General features: G+C 44.1%; 1 protein-coding gene across 3 annotated transcripts in view; it reads right to left on the minus strand.

The window, feature by feature from the left end:
* The window catches only part of LOC117580893 (neurogenic protein mastermind), an 84,787-nt gene that overhangs the window by 46,378 nt on the left and 21,118 nt on the right, over window positions 1-17,291 (minus strand). Inside the window, exon 1 of one of the 3 annotated variants that reach the window (XM_034267647.1) lies at window positions 13,156-13,261. The exons of the other annotated variants lie outside the window; for them this stretch is intronic. Within the exon in view, the coding sequence (XP_034123538.1) occupies window positions 13,156-13,224 (69 nt within the window). The 5' untranslated portion in view covers window positions 13,225-13,261. Of the gene's footprint in view, window positions 1-13,155; window positions 13,262-17,291 lie in introns of those variants that run through there. 3 annotated transcript variants of the gene reach the window in all.

The raw sequence follows: 17,291 nt of genomic DNA on the forward strand, positions 1-17,291 counted from the left end.
GTTTATAAAGCTTAAGCATCAATAGCATAAGGAAATCAGGATTCATATGTATTCTGATCGCCCTGATTCAAAGTAATTTAGTAAGTTATCCCACAAGTTGTGTGCTCCCATTGTTGTAGTTTTTTTTGGGTTTGTGTATGGGGGAAGTGCCCTTCGGAAGCTTCAATAACACAAAAATTATGTATGGTATACACACGCCAATCGTTCTGCGGGCTTTAACATGCATATGTACAGATGTATGTATGTATCCTATCTGTGTACATATACATATGTATGTACATACATATATATGAATATAAAACAGCGTATCACAAAGTTACATACGCGAGGTATGGCAGATTTTTCGGTTATGGTGTCCATCGGTCGGTCGATTAAACAGAGTGTCAACTGCCAATTCCCCCGTGATACAACCAACGCCCACCTACCCCTGGTCATCTTACACACCTTTTCTGCTAATTTCTCGCTCATTTTGCGTTCGGAGTCGAGTCCGAAATCGAATTCGAGCTCGAGCTCGGGGTTCGAGTGCAAAATGCTTCGAAGAGCCGCGCCAACGGCAACAAAACAAACAACAACAAAGAGAAGCAAAAATACAAACAACAAAAAATGGAAAAGAGAGACAAAAGTCAGAGACAGAGTATGAAAAGGGGAAGCAGGGTGCGGGGCAGAGGCAGCGGGCGACTGAGCATTGAATTTAGTTCAAATACCCCCCCCCATCATCCACCTCAATGGTTCCACAACGCCTCTGACTGCGGGTTTCTGTATCTGTGTTTGTGTTTGTGTTCGTGTATCTGCTGGAGTTTTGTCTATTAATTCTAATAAGAAAGAAAAAAAAGGCATCTGCAGCAGAGATACAACAGCAAAAGCAGACCCCCATGACAAATACAACAGCAACACAGTGGAAGAGTGGAGGCAACTCTCGTTGGTTCCATTCCATTCCATCAGCAAAAAACACCAACAGCGGCGTTCGCCTCTCTACAGTGGTCCCTGCTCGCATGAAGTTTCTCGAATTCATATGGGAATTCATGCATTTAAAAGCGAAGGCAACAATTATAGACTGCTTACATGCATATGTATGTATTATGTTCACGATTTTAGTGTTATCCATGCCTTAATCGGGAGTAAGGAGGACTTTCGGTTTTAGTGCAGAGTCTCAAGCGCAGTATCCACTGTACCTTTGAATGGCAAAACTGACGCTGGCCTACAGGCAATGCTGCCATTTTAGCTCATTTCAGGCTAGATTAACAATACTTCAATGTGGATTCGCTTCTTAAAGTTACAAAGATGGACAAATCTAGCTCTGAAATAGTGGCAGCACTGCCTAAAACGCTGACGGACTGTTTCTTTTCTGCTGCTCCATTGGATTGTTGAGTTCTCTGGAATGGCGGATGGATTTTCTTCTGGGCTGAATTTTCGCATGCTACTTTGATTCATTAGATGATACTAGCATGCAATAAGGGCCCAAATCACTTCTGATTTGGGTGACGTTAATTGATATCAATTTATGTATGTATCCACCAGATACTGAGAGCGCTGCGAGACGATCGCTCGAACCGTTATCTACAAAAAAAAAAAAAACGTGATTTGTACGAGACATGCCTACAGATACATACATTCATATACTTGCTGATGAGATACACATACATTAATGCATATGTATGTATATAGTACATACACACCAACAGCTAGAGATACAGATACATTTCCATACAAAACTCTCGAGAAATAAACAATTTTAGCTGGCTGCTGCACAACACACACAGAAGATACACAAAGCAGAGAGCGAAAAAACGGTGGAAGAAAGAGGAGACCATAAAGAGAATCGCAAAAAAAGAGATAGATAAGACCCACGAAAACGGCGTCAAAAGCAAAGCTTTGGCAACATTTCATGAGCGCCAAGCCAAATTATTTCTAGGGTGTTGGTGTTGGACAACCATTTTTCTCGCTTTTCTATGTATTTTTGCACAGCTACCGCTACCCCCCAACATTTTCTTGTATATTTTTCTTTATACATTTTCTCACATTTTTGTTTGCCAAAAAAAAGGGTTCTCTTTCGCTATTTGTATTTTAATTTATTTTAATTTCCTTCCGACGGCAGGGAAAGTTTTTTCCCAGCAAAAAGCTTAGGTCCGGATGGGGGTTAGGAAAATTCCATTGCTGGTTTTGGGAAAAATTGAAAAAATAAAAATAAGGACCAATGTAAAAACAAGAGCGATAGGAACAGATGCCTTCGATGGGGGGACAACAAAAATTCATAATAGATACTATTTTCTTGCGAAGAAATTCTACGAAATTGGTAGTACTAAATTGAGCGAGAAAATTGCATCAAATACTTGTACGAAATTCCTAAATTCTGTTCTTGAGAGCAGTATGATGCGAACAGGTTGCAGGTTGGATGGGAAACAAATTCAGATGAAATGCAGAAAATATACAAAGAACTAATAAGCATCATTAATTGTGTTATAAACTTATAAACTCGCAGCTAATTTGGTTTTTTGATTTAAAAACTATTGCCATTAGTAATGTGGTTTACAGATTATTTTTGAAAGGATTAATTGGTGAGAAATGCTTCTCAAATGACAAATGAGAAAATCATGTGGAAAGATGCAACAGGAGAGTTCAAATTTGCAAGATTATTCCAGGCGGGAATCGATAATAATGGAAAATAATGGGAAACGGAACACCTGTATGAACCAATGGAAATTTCTTACTAGAAAATGCGAGTTATGTGTGTGGGTAGGAGAATCCTCGTACAGACGTGTGTGTGGGCAGGAGAATCCTCTTACTGTGTGGCAGGAAAGAGGGAGAATCCTCTTACGAATTTGTGAGTGGGAAGAATCTTGAAACGAGGGGAATCGAAAATGTGTGTGTGTGTGTGTGTGTGTGTGGGTAGACACAGGAGCCCGAAAGAGATTTATTTCGAATGTTGCTTTTCTAAATCCATTAGTTTCTTTCATTCAAGTTATCATTTAAGAATCTTCCGATCAGATGTTCTGGAAAAAGGGAACACCAACAATTTGGCACAGATATTTTGTTGGTTTCCAGTCGTTGCTGCACCCGCTCTACACTCTCTCTCTCTCTCTCTCTCTCTCTCTCAATCATTCGTTAGCTGCCTCTCCTATTTCTAATTTTTCTAGCTTTTGTTTTGCTTTTATGATTTTTGTTTGCATATTTCTATTTCACACACAAACACGCACACACAGATAAAAAAAACAGCAAATTAAATAATCGCTGTCGCTGTCTCTTTCTGGCTCTAGTTCTGGGTCTCCTTTTTCCCGTTTTGTTGCACTTTTAGCATGCACTCTCTCTCTCTCTCTCTCTGTGTTACTCTCTTGAACTGTTGTTTACTTTTTGTTTTTGTTGTTGAGAATATGAATTGTTTAAACAAATTGCACATTACACCAGGGATTTAATTCTCCTCAGCACTTGCACTTTGGCATCTCTTTTACTTATTCTTTTTGTGTGTGTTTTTTTTAAGTTCACATTAAAAAAAACATTTGTAAGAATTTGCATCTTCATTATCATTATCCGCGTATTTTTGTTATATGTTAGGAATGTTTTTGTTATTGCATTTAATGAACCCATTAATTGGATTGTTGCATTTGTTGTGTGTGCCTGTTGGCCCGTGTGCTTTGGGCTGTTGGGCTGTGCTTTTGTTATGCTTTTTCGTGTGTTACCGTTTTGATTTTGATGGCGTTTGAATTGCGACTGAAACTGAAACTGAATTGATGCTGGTCGTCGCTGCGCTGCCGCTGCACGAACGAATGCAAAGAGCAACAGCGCGTCAGTAGCAGCCGAGGCACATGGGCAGCAGCAGAGCCAACGCAGCAGCAGCGACGCAACAGCAGCAGCCCAAAGAAAACGGCAAACACAACAACAACCCAGATAGAGAGAGAGAGAGAGAGAGAGAGAAAGAAAGACACAGTGTGCCAAAGAGGGGGTTGGGGGGTGGTGGTATGACACGAAATGGGTTGAATATATATATATATATATTTATGTGTGTGTGTGGGGGATATACGCACACATACAAACAACTGCTTGCAGCGGTAGCAGCACCATCATCATCCAGCAGGCAGGCAGGAGCAGCCTTGCCAACTTAGCTAAAAACTTCCAAATGCGTAGCCGACCACCCCGCCCCACTTCGAGCACCGAACACAATTTTTGTTTGTTGTTGTTGTTGCTGTTGTTGCTGTTGGGTTTTCCTTTTGCAATTTTTATACCGCCAACGTAGAGCCTCCCCCATCCATTGGCACCCGCTACCCATGCTTTATCATTGCCCAAACCATTTCGCATCGTTTTTCAGTGAGTTTTTCGTCGTCGTCGTCAGAGGTTCGCGGCCTCATCATGGTTACCCCCCCATGCTCCATGCACCATGACATACCCACTAACACACCTTAGCCCACCACAGTACCAAACACACAGACACGTAAATACACACACACACACACACACACACACACCCACAAACGCACACACAGGACTAACCATCATCAAGCGCCAAGCCACCCCACCCCCCACCACCAATCCATCGCAACATCCACACACTCTCTTCAACCGTGTGGCAGTCAGCAAGCATTCACTAGGCAAATGAGAAGAAGAAGGTGGCAACACTTGCGCCTGCAGCAGCCAAAGGAATGTGTGTATGAGAGAGCATCAGCATCAGCACCAGCACCAGCACCAGCGCACCAGGAGCAACGAGAGAATCGAAGTGACGGATTACCTGTTAAATATAGGATCCCAAAGAGACGGGAGCAAGTCCTGTTCTTATACTACATGAGCTTAGATTTTCTCTTGAATGACTCACTGTCAAAATATTCCATAAGCAAAAGGACACAAGCGATACAAAGTGATCGATAAATAAATATAGGAACAATCTATTATAATATGCATCTCCAATCAAGTTAAAATCTAATTACTAGTGCCGAAGACGGCCAGAGATATCTACATAAATATTGAAAGCTTCTAAACCTCCTAAAAGATTCCCCAAAATTCTGTAAATTCCAACAATAACTAATCGATAAATAGTGTGCCAGCAGCAAGCAGTCAACGTAATGCTATCAAATATGCAACGATTTGCCACCAGGCAGCAGGCGGGCCAACACAGGCAACCAAATTGGTGGCACATTCTCGAGGGTACTACTCTCCTTGCAACAAGCAACAACAAGAGCACTTTGGGCTGTCATTGGCGTTGCCGCTGTTGTATTATTGGGCAGCAACAGCAGAGAGAAATGGTGGAAGCAGCGGGTCCTGCTGCTGCCATTGCTGCTGCTGTGTGGGGGGGGCGGAGAGTCCGGGTCCGGGTCTGGGTCCAGGGCCAGGTCCAGGTTCGGGTTCGGGCAGTGAGCCAGCAGCTCTGCTTTGTTTTAGCCAACTGCCTGCTTGGCAACTGGCAACACATCGGCGGCGGCGGATCTGACTGCTGGCTGCTGCTGCTGCTGCTGCTGCTGCTTGTCGATGATGAAGTGGCCGACAACGACAACCACGAGACGACGACAACGACAACGCCAACGACGACGAAGTCGCAATCGCATTGCGCGGCATGCGTCGTTTTGTGGATTGGATTGGGGGATTCTCTCTACGTGTGTGTGGCTGTGTCTGTGTTGTGTGTGTGTGTATGCGCGCGGCGCATAATATTCCACATGCCACACGCACATACAACAACAAAGATGTTGGCTGTTGGCTGTTGGCTGCTACAACGGGGCGCACTTTAAGTGTAGCAAAATGGACTCTGACTGCAAAACTTGTGTACAGTACTCAACACGCATACACCGCACACCACATCCATACAACGAACGGATACATCTGTATCTTGTATCTGTGCATAAAACATGCAAGAGTGTTAGTAGAGCGCTTCTCAACTGCTCACCAAATATAATTTGACGACCCAGCTGAACCCAAAAGGGAGGAGGGCTGCAATTTCTGGCCATTTTCGTTGCTAATTATAATTGGTGCAATAAGACACCTCCTCAACGTATGTACATACCATACACACATATATATGAATATGTACATAACATATGGACATACATACATATATACATACGGTGAATGCAATCTTTAAATGTTCGTCAGTGTATAGAAGGTTACGCACTGTACCTTAACATAAGTCACACATTTCTGAAAAAGTAACGGCCCCAAGGGGAACATTCGAGTCATTGAGATTTCCACGCATAATCAGTAACCCCACTTATTGACTCCAATCGATTTAAAATACAAGCTGAGACAGCTAAAAATCTTCAAAATGAATGAACCATAGAGAAAGGTGGCAGAAGGATGAACGACGAAAAATATTGAACCAAAAAGTGCCAGAAAAAGATAAAGAAAAGAAAGAGGAGGGGAGGGACGCTGACTGAGAAAGAAAACAAAAGAAAAAAGAAAAAACTAAAATAAATGAAGGCAAAGTGCATATGTATGTTGTATGTATGTACATATGCACATATTTATGTATGTATTATTGGGCAATGCAATGCAAGGAAGTGCAAAGAGCAATCCACGCTTAAAAGGGTTACACACACACACACACACACACACACACGGGCAGCCGTGGTTAGCTTTTGCAGGGTTGCGAGAGGGAGAGGGGAAGACTGCAGTCGGCCAACAGTAAACCAGTTTTAGCAATATATCCAACAATAACGAGTAGGAGAGAACTGCATGGCACTAGCACCACAGTACCAGCGGCAGTAGTTCCAAGTCGAACAATCTTCAAATACACAAAATCCACTTTGCAAATCATCAAATGCCCGATGGGGTTAAACGAGAAATCCGATGGGGGCTACAAACGTTACGAGCCCTGGAATCGGCATAAACATACGATTACGGGTCAAAATGGGGGACTCTAGGACTTCGACTCTGTGGTGGTCGCAACGGCTGGGCCATGTCGGGTTCGGGTTCGGTTACGGCTCTTCTCTTTGTGAGCCGAGGAGGGGGGAGGCACTGTCCACGCATGCAGCATGCAACTGAAGTTTGCCGGCCTCAGAGCACAGCCTTCCAATGCACACACACACATTCCAGGGGGTGGCGGGTGGTCGGAATGCAACGCAAGTAGAAAAATCCTAGCACTTTTCCAGTGAAAAAAAAGAACGAAAGAAAATGATGTATATATACAAGCTAGCGGTATTTCCAGGCGATTTCCAACCACCACCAAAACTGCAGCTACGCCCATGGCCGCGCGACAGTGGGGTCCCCACGTCCACACGACCATGGCCTCAACAGAACCAGAACAGAACTTAACCGCCATCAGACCATTCTCTACCTATCCCTATCCCCACAAATACATACACACACACACCCACGCCCATGGGCTACGCCTCCCCCACATGCCCACGCCTCTGCATTGAATAAAATTGCATTGGAATATGCCGTTAGCTTACGTCGGCGGCTTCCATGGAACTGGAACTGGTGTCTGCGTCAGTGTGTGTAGGTGTGCGAGAACATTTTCGGCCCTCCAATGCGGTATCCTCTCCCCACCATAGCCCCACGGAAAGGTAAAGCTCCGCTACTTATTAGAAAAAGCAACACAAAAACCAAACAACAAAAAAGCTTCCCCCAAAAAAATTAGCAGCAAACCCAAAGAGCAAGAAAAAAAGGCCAAGGGAGAGAGAGAGTTAGAGGAAGTCTCATGCAATTGGAATGATGGCAGCATTTTTCTTTCCATTTAATCAGCCACGAACCCAGCTAAATGTGCTAACAAAGTAAAAAGAGAGCTTTAAGATAGAAAAATAACAGGAAACAGTGGGCACAAGAAGATCATGTAGAAAAAGCCAAAGAATAACAAATACAGAAAAAAAAAGAAAAAGAAAAAACCAAACCATAAAGTTTGCACAGAGTTCGCACATCAAACACACGCCAACAGGCAGCAACAACTTGCAACAAGTTTGAAGTCGTCTGCTGCTAAAAATATAACCAAACCAGACACAAGAGTCGGGGAGAGGGAAAAGAGAGGTGATGGTGGAAGAACATAACGAGCCGAACGGAACGGAACCGTACGGGAACGAACGAACGAACGAACCCAACAGGGACGGGACTGAGAGAGCGAAGCAAGTAACAACAAAAAATGTGATACGACAGTGATTACGCGATTTTCCATAATAAATGTTGTGGTAAAGGCGACCTTCCGGTTATGGCCTGACGACGTCGGGGCAAACGACGACACGAGCACTTGTTCGGCATGCCCGACGACAACGACAACGAAAACGACGACGACGACCTTCCTCGCCAGTTATTGCTCTCTCTTTTTCGCACACAGACAATCACTCTCTTGCTTTGCTTGCGCTCTGCCAACGTAGCGGAAAATGTCGGTAAACATTGCAACCGGTTTTTTTTTCGCTTCTTTCAATTGCTCGCACGAAACTCACACACACACACAAGCTCCCACAGAAGGAATGGGTGAGAGGGCAGCCACGCACAGTGGGTAAAATTGGCAAATGGATTAGCATACTTATTGGGGCAATACATAATATGACAGACATGTCATTACGAATGTTTATGAAAATATCAAGTACTTAATAATTAACAGAAACAAGAAATAGATATCTTTTACAGATGGAAAATGCATTGCGGCATCAGATTGAAGTTTGACTGCAGCTTGAATGGCGTTTGACATTAATTGAGACATACATATGTATGTATGTACAGTTTTTTTAATTATTTGTTTCGTTGAAATCATTTTTATCACTTAATTGGTCTCATGAATTAAAAAATAACATTAACTTTGATGCTAATGGAACTCAAATTATCATTTTTGAGTTACTCGTTTTCCGCTCTTGTCCCACTGTTCTAGAGTGTGCCTATCGTTGCTGAGAGCACAACTCCCGTCCCAAAAGCTTTACACCGCATTGCACCCACCCTGTCCCGAACTGACACTCTGCGACCACCCGCCCGACAATGCCTCGTTTTACTAGGCTAATCATGTGTTCTGCTTTCGGATTTGTGTGAGAGGCTTCCACTGTCTGTATATCTTTATATCGTGCTGGTGTTCGGTGTTGCTGTTTGAGAATTCATTCAACGCTTTTCGCCTTGTGCTTTGGGGGGCGCGCGCACATTGAGAGCTTTGCAATTTTGTTGTTGTCGTTGTCGGTTTTACTTTTCGTTTTGTTGCTGTTTTTTCTTGTGTGTTTTTTGAATACCCTGCAATGGAGGGAGGCATTGTTAATTTTCGTTTTCAATGACTAAGAGAAGGGTCTCCAAAGCCAATCAATTACTATTACATATGTGTAATGTATATTTCCATCTGTAACTAGAGGTAGTGGAATATACATATTTCCACATCCCTCACATCTCAATTAAATTTAAACAAGAAGGATCTCGTCAATCTCGTCGCTTTGCTACTGCTTTTTAATAAATGTATGTACACATATTTTTAATATGTCGGTATTTGTTATGCATTTTTCCATCTGTTACTTGGGATATTTCCGTAAGGTTGGTGTCCCACATCTCAATTCAATTTAAATAGGATAGGGTATCTGTTTTGCGACTAACATAAGAAACATTTTTTTTCTCCTATTTCGCTGAGAAATATTTCACACGCTGCTTTGGCTGAGGCAAGCAAAGCACTTGACTGTTGAGTGGCGCTGGCCCCAGCCTCTGCCTCTGCCTCTGTCTCTGCCGCTGTCGTTGGCGAAATGTTGGGGTTCGTTGCCGTCGCAGGCGTCGTCGTAGTCGCTGGCGGATTCGTTCGTCGGGTCGGATCGGGTGTTGTTATCAATTCAGTTGCTTGCTGGCTGCATGGCGCGACGCTTGGCACGTCTGGCCGGGGTCTGGGTCTAGCCCGGGGTCTGGTCGGATCGACTAGTGGTGGTGTTTCGGCACGGAAAGGGGGGAGGGGATTGTAATCGGTTTCAGTTCATTTTCATTTAAATAGAATTAAATATGGCAAATGAGTGAGTGAGAGAGAGACGACGGTCAACATATGTCGTCGTCGTCGTCGTCGTCTCCGTGGTGAGGTTTTTGTGGTGAAGGTGAGTGAGTGCGACGACCGACGACTACGACTACGACGACGATTGGAGTCCCAGACCATGACAGAATTCCACACCCGGGTAAACCGACCGAGTCAGTCGGTGTTTTCCGTTTCTCTCTTTATTATATGTATTTTTTGTGAAACCACTTTTCCTTGGGGCAACGAGGAATTTGTAATCTATATAATAAATAAATAATTTCAAATGTACACAGCACACAAGAGGGACAGAGCAATATAGAAAGAGAGAGAAACCAGTGGCGGAGCTGTGGAGTTGTGGATGGACACGGACTGTCTGTAGTAACAAAATCTCGTCGAAATCGAGATTCGATATTCGAGGGAAAGAACAGGCGCACAGCAATTGCCAGCAGAGCAGTCGACAGCGAGCGGAAGAAACAGCAAGCAGCAGCATCAACTTGCGTGAGAAAGGGAGGGAGAGCGAGCATGCAAAGAGGCAAAGAAATCACGAGCGTGAGCGAGCAGGCATGGCAACAAACGCGAGAGAACAAGCTAAACGAATCAGGGAGGGAGAGTCGAGCCAGAACAATGAGCAACACAGTGGCAGAACAGGCAAACACACACAGCAGAATGGGAGAGCAGAGTGCAGGCAAACGCAAACACACAGCAACATATGAAAGTAGACAAACGTAGCACAACGCAAAGAGAGCAAGGCGGCGCAAGTGTAAGTGAGGCAAGCGAACGGAGTGGAAGCGAAATGAGCCAAAGCAGAGGGAGTGCCGAAGCAGTCACTCAGCGAGAGAGAGCTGAAAAAAAATCGATGAGTCGCCTGATAAGCAGCAAACAGCAAATCAGCGGAACTCGGCACCAGACCATATCCCAGAGACTGGGACCCGAACGGAGTGACCGACCCGACCGTACAACCATTCGACCAGATACCCAGCCAAACAACCACCCGTTTAGGGAAAATAGGAAACAGAATGCCGCGACAGCGTCAATCCGATGCGTGTGCCGTCGTCTGCGCTTTGTGTGCGGTGCATCCGTGTACCTGACGCGCGCGTGTAACCGCCAATTTAACAGGGAAACAGGCGGCGCAGAAAGAGAGTCTCGCCGCAAAGCGTCGTGTCGCGTTGCGTTGCCTCGAATGGAGACTCGGCAGAGAGCCGACGGACCGACCAAAATGTATGTGGGCCACAGAGCGAGCGAGAACGAAAGAGGAGTGACTGAGCCGAGTGAATATCTTTGCATTGAGGGTAGGGTTGTCAAAAGTGCTCAAAAAATGCTCAACTGTTAGGCACACGACTGTTAAAACTAATACATTTAACCAAATTAGTTAGGATAATACAATTATTCAAATTATTTATAATGATATTTTTTTTATTTTATCTTTTATCTTAATTAACTATATGCAATTATATAGTAACAACTTGCTCAAACTCTTGGAAAAAATAACAGCCGCTTTGCTAATTAACTATCCTCAACTTTTCTAGGTATCATTTGACAACCCAGAGTGACATATTGACTCACTCTCTCACTCCCACGCCGCATGCACACTTCTACACACGCATGCACAAGCAGAAACTGTTATAATTTAGTTGTCTCTCTCTCTTTCCCTCTCAGCCATTATCAACCACCCTCTGGCTGCTGTAAGCTTTACAGTTGCCGTTACAAGTAAGCTGCTCTTCTGATGATAATAAAATAATACCTGAAATAATACTGAAAATTAAACTCTTTAAATGCTGAGGTCCCTCTTTGGGACTAATCCGTATAGAGTGGAATAAACCCCATATTCAGATATTCACCTACACCAGGTTTATGAGCGAAATTTGCACAAACTTTGTTGTATGACGCGTATGCCAAGTGCTGGGTGCCGAGGAAAGGCGAGCAGGCAAACCATAAGCGCCAGAATGCACAGGCGGTCCCATACGGACTCAGATAACGAGTAAAAGACTTCAGCAATAGCAACCGAGACAAGGGGGGGGGGGGGGGGCAGGACAAAAAGAGATAAGCAAACGCAAAGAGAATAAAAAAAAGCAAACCCAACAAAATACCCTGCAAATTTGTTGGCATTAATTCCAAAACCAATCATGTGAGAGAGCGAGCGCGATATGGATCACCCAAAGAACTATGATAATTGAATGCTTAAGAGGTGGGTGGAGGAAATGAATACAAAGCGAATATACATACATACATACAAAATTGAATTATTGTATAAATCATGTTAATTGGCTTGCCAAAAAAGTATACATATGTATATGCATACGCATACATATAGCATATTTGTCAACATTTGATGGTAGTTGTCGTAGCAGTCTCGTATCATTCGTAAATCATTTGGAAAAAACGAAAACAGTGTTCACTCGATGTGCAGTGCAAGAAGAGGAGCAGAGATCACAAATACAAAACTAAAAATAACATAAATATATACAAATCCGTTCTTTTATTCAATTTATATTGAAATATTGGACATAAATGTTAAGAAAAAGTATTAAAGTTGATGAAGATTTATAGAGAAGTAAATTTGTAGGTTGGCAAATTTTTGGTTGGTACATTCGAGACAATTTCCACTGTACTGTTTCCCACCTCACATTAAGCTTGTCGCCGCCGTCAAGCAAATTAGCGCCCCCCAGCGGCCAGTAAAAACAATAAACAACCGCAATACCTCACACGTATTTCGCACACTCTTTCGCTCTCTTGTGTGGGCTCGTTCGCTCTCTTTCGACGACGACGCTCATTCAGCCTGTGGTGCTGGGCAATCTTTTAAATATGCGTTGTGTTTTGCGGTGTTTGTTGGGTAGGGGAAGCCATAGCCAGCAGCCAGAAAGTTTTTGTTAAAGTTTGCTGCTGTTGGGGGCCTTTTGCTCGTGCAATTTCATACGGAATCGGTATTTAAAGAGAAGAACTAACCCCAGCAAATACAGTACTAAATACGGCAACCCGATGTTTTCGCTGCAATGACGCTGCAGTCTACAGAAAGTAACAGGCGCCCAGAATATGAAAACCCAAGCGGCTTACAAAACAAAAAGTCGCTCACTAAAACCAGCGAGTGTTGGGAATGACGAGCAGTGAGGCGATAGGGAGAGCGAGACCAGGGAGAAAAAGAGCGAGAGTAAAGCTCTCTCTCTCTCTCTGGCGCGCATGTGTGGTTGCTGTTGTTGTCAAGAGACATCGAGAGAGGGGGAATTTCGTGTTTATTGAATGTAAATTTGATTTGAGTTTTTCTTTCTGTGGGGATTTTTCATGCTCACCGATTTTCCGCCGACAATGCAAGTGCGATGCAAGAGGCCCAAATCGCTGACGTTCCTTTTGGTGCGCATTTTTCCTTTTCCACGCACACACCACCAATGTTTCTTCTTTATTTCAGTTTCTACGGATGCTTATTCTTCTTCATATGCTCCTCTTCCCACTTCCCACTTCCCACTTCTTCTTCTTTATGTGTTTGTAATCACTCTCCACACTCACATAGCAACATAGCACAAGTGCTTGTGCGCTCCCGAAAGTAGCGTTAATTTTGTATTTGTTTCTACTCTACTGCTTTGTTTTGACTATTTCTTTGTTTTATTTGCACACAATTGGTTGTGTGTGTGCTGGGCAGGGGCTAGGGGAAACAAAAAGTGCCGACGCCGCAAAGAGGGGGACGGACCAGCTGCTGGCTTATGCTACGAAATGCGCGCCGCACCAGATGAAAACCATCACTTCCGGAGGCGCTTCAAGTACTGAGGAATGTAGTAAATACATGAAAGACTCTTCGTGTGTGTTAGTGCGCTCGTCTGTAACTGTATGTGTGTGTGTGTGTGCAGGCGCAGAGCAGCAACTGCGCTGCCTGCGTCGACGCTGGTCGAAAAGCAGCAATAGAAAGAAGGAAAGCAGCAGCGCAAAAAAAAGCACACACACACACCCAGAGAGAGAGACACGCAACAGACAGCCGACAGAAAGAGAGGGCAAACTGAGAGACAGACAGCGAACAAACGACACAGCGCCACGCAAAATAGTTTCTCCTAGCGGATGGTGAGAGGGGGGGGGGGGCAGGCTAGGACTCTAAAGAGAAACCAAGAGAGAAGGCTAAAAGAGAGTCGTGGGGGGGTGGGGAGGTGTGGAGGACCTAACGAGAGATGGAAAGGACTTTGACAATCGCCTTGGACGGCGAGACTCTGGTCTCGTTATGTTTAATACCAAATCCACTTTTCGTTCACATTTTTTTTCCTCTGCGAAAATCGAAATCCAAAATGCTACTATTGCAAGCGTTAAATATTATTTTATTTTACAGCAGCCCAGAGCTTTTCTTTAGCCACACTTAGGCAGATATTGAATACTCCAACGAAACTGACCAAGGATCATGTCATTCAAAAGGTTCATTGATTCAAGATCTGACAAGATACTTGATTAAAGATACATATTTACATATAAAGCTGCATGTATTTTGGAAGTATGCGGAGTTCTTTCCAACTCGAAAAATACGTTAATAAAGTTTTAACTAAAATTCAGTTTTCAAGTGCTGCTGCCTTCCAACCATCAAAGCTCATTTTTCAATTTCTCTCCAAAGCATTCAGAATCCTAACGCTTTTTTCCTGCTGCCTCTATTCCCATCTTCTTGTCATCTTCAGCTGGTTCTCGTCTAGACCCCAGACTCCAGAGCCAGCGCTCTGACACAGTTAGGGGACCAACAAAAACGTTGAAAAAAACCAACAAATCCCATTTGAACCCAGTTGGGGTTGGATGTGGCATGTTGCAACCTAAAATGTTGGATGTTGCAAGCAAACATTTTAGGGTCAGCGGTCGCTCTCAGTATGTACAATGTGTAGGTATGTACATAAGTCTCTGATTGGGAATTTTCGTACAAGAAATGCCTAATAAAGTAACTTGTAGATAATTATGGAGTTGGGAGTATATTTTAATGCATATTTCTAGTATGCCAAAAATAATGTCTTGTTAGATTATAAAATTCAAAGAATTGTAATATGTTTTTTTAAGTTTTTGTCATTTTTACCCACCGATTCTTAAAAGAGATGTCAGTTCGCTTATGGGTAATTTTTAAGGCAAATCAAAGTTGTTCGAGGAACTGCCTGGCTCCTAATCAACAGCTCGGACAAGCTTCGAAGAGCTCTCTCTCTCTCGCTCATTTCCACTTGTTGCACATTCCACATTTAATCATCTATCTATGGAGAGACGACGGAGCGCACACAGACACAAAACAGAACTCCACTTATACGGGAAACACTTATACTAAATACACACTCTTATACTAGACATATACTAAGGCCACCTGGGGCGGGCAAAGTAAAAGTAATTTTCTTTTGCTCTTCATTTTGTTGGTAATTATTTATATATTTATCAGCAGATTTCGGAGCATCATCATGCTCCTCTCTCGCGCTCGCTCTCTCTGTTCTCGTTCTCGTTCTCGTTTTCTCTCTGTCTTTTTGCTGAAAGCCTTAAAGCATTTGCTAAGCAGGCTAACAATCCCTGAGGGCTTGGCTTGTCCTTGCTTCTGGGGCTCCCAAGTTTGAGGTTACTTTTCGTTTGCATTTTTACTTGGTTTTCTCTACGTTTCCCTTTGCATGTCACGAGAGATGGCGAGTGAGATGAGAGGAGGGGTCGGCACTTATAACCGAATACTACGAGAAGCGGAACCAAACTTTAAGTGGCATTTGGGCATCGGGAAACGCGGTGGCTGGGCTGCTGGATGGGTGCATGACTAGAAAGAGATGGTCTGAATATGTGTTGAGCTAGAAAGAGATGGGCACACACACACTCCCAGAGAAGCAGAGGTAAAGTCAGAGCGGGAGAGAGAGAGCAAGGGAGAGCAAGGGAGAGCGAGAGAGAGAGACTGGATGGATTCGGTCGCTGGTTGAGTTATGGACAAAATAGAATCAGCACAAAATTGTTGGCTCGTGACAACGAGCGACAACGACAAGGACGAGGCGAACCCTGAGAACGACTCCGAAAGCCCCCGACGAGGACGAGGACATGAACGAAGCGCAGCCAACAAGCTGGTGCGGTGCACTGTGGTGAGGTGGTGTCCGTACCCGTCCGTCCTTCGGCCTCTACATTTTTCAGCTTGATGTACATTTAATAAACGCATCGGCAGGATCATGCAGGACACCACACACACACACGCACGAACAAGGAAAACTGGAAAGTTTCGCCCATTTTTGTGTGCGTGTGTGGAAGAGCCTACAGACACAGGCTGTGGCACGTTGATGGGGTGTTGATGCAACAGCCAGCTGACAATGCAGTCCCAGCCAGCAAGTGGGAGCGAGAAACAAGTGGTGAAAAGAGCTGGCAACAAGAAAACAGAAAGTGGAGTGCACACGGGTCAAGACAGAGTGAGAGACAGAGACAAGAGTCCTGGAAGGGGGTGCTAATGAAGTGTCGCCCAAGTGGGGAGAACAGTAAAAGGGAAGGGAGCAGGCAAAGGGAAATATTACCAAACTTTAAAACAAAGGAATAGACACCATACACAATACCAATACCAATATCACACACAACTCATAAGGGTCATGCCCTTAATCGTAACTCCTTCCCAGGACACTTGGCACCTGGAGGCTCAAAGCGGCTTCGATTTCGGCATCAGCTTTGGTCCATGCCCAAGACAATGGTTGGTAGAAATGGAATTATGGCATTACAGAAATTGGCCCAAGGAAGAATAGAGACCATACCGGAAGAGGAGCACCTGTGGCGGCGCCGATAAGTAGGCTATATGAATTTGCAATTATCGTTGCACACAAAGGTGTAGTTTTTGTCATCAGGCGATGGAGATTCGAGAGCGAAGAGCAACGGGAAAAGAGCTCTCGATTAAGTGTGAAACCCTTTAGCAAGGTGTTGGGGCAGAACCCACGCACTTATTCGAGCTGCAAATTAACAATGAAATTGAGCAAGTGGTCAAGAAAAGAGAGAAGAAGCTTTTAAGAATCGTATTAGATCTATCGAGTTACAGCTGCAAGACATACTCCAACGTAGGAAAAAATCATCTTTAAACTTGATATTTGAATGGTTATCCAGAGTCTTATGTATCTGCAGTCTATGTACATGCCGAGTGCATCTTCACCTCTCTCTTTCTGTGTGGCAACGGGTAATCGCTCACGTAAACATGTTGGTGGGGTGGTTTGAAGTCACATAATCACTCAATGCCCTCTGCCATCACTCACTTGCAGTTGCACAAGCACCATCGAGATAAGTTCTTCGTTCACAAGAATTCCCCATCCTCTGTGTTTCCGCCTAAATTCTCCAGGTGGTTCGGTTATGCCCTTCTCGCTCTTAAAATCAGGCTAAATCTGCAGGATTATTTTCTAGCCAAACGGACTGCTGGGCTGTTGGAATTGAGTGCGTGTTGAGCTTGAGATCCTTTCCGATATTTGGAATATTTGGAAATGGCAGCGAAGGGGGC

The sequence above is a fragment of the Drosophila guanche genome, unplaced genomic scaffold, assembly GCF_900245975.1.
Source record: "Drosophila guanche unplaced genomic scaffold, DGUA_6, whole genome shotgun sequence".
In the NCBI taxonomy this organism is placed as follows: domain Eukaryota; kingdom Metazoa; phylum Arthropoda; class Insecta; order Diptera; family Drosophilidae; genus Drosophila; species Drosophila guanche.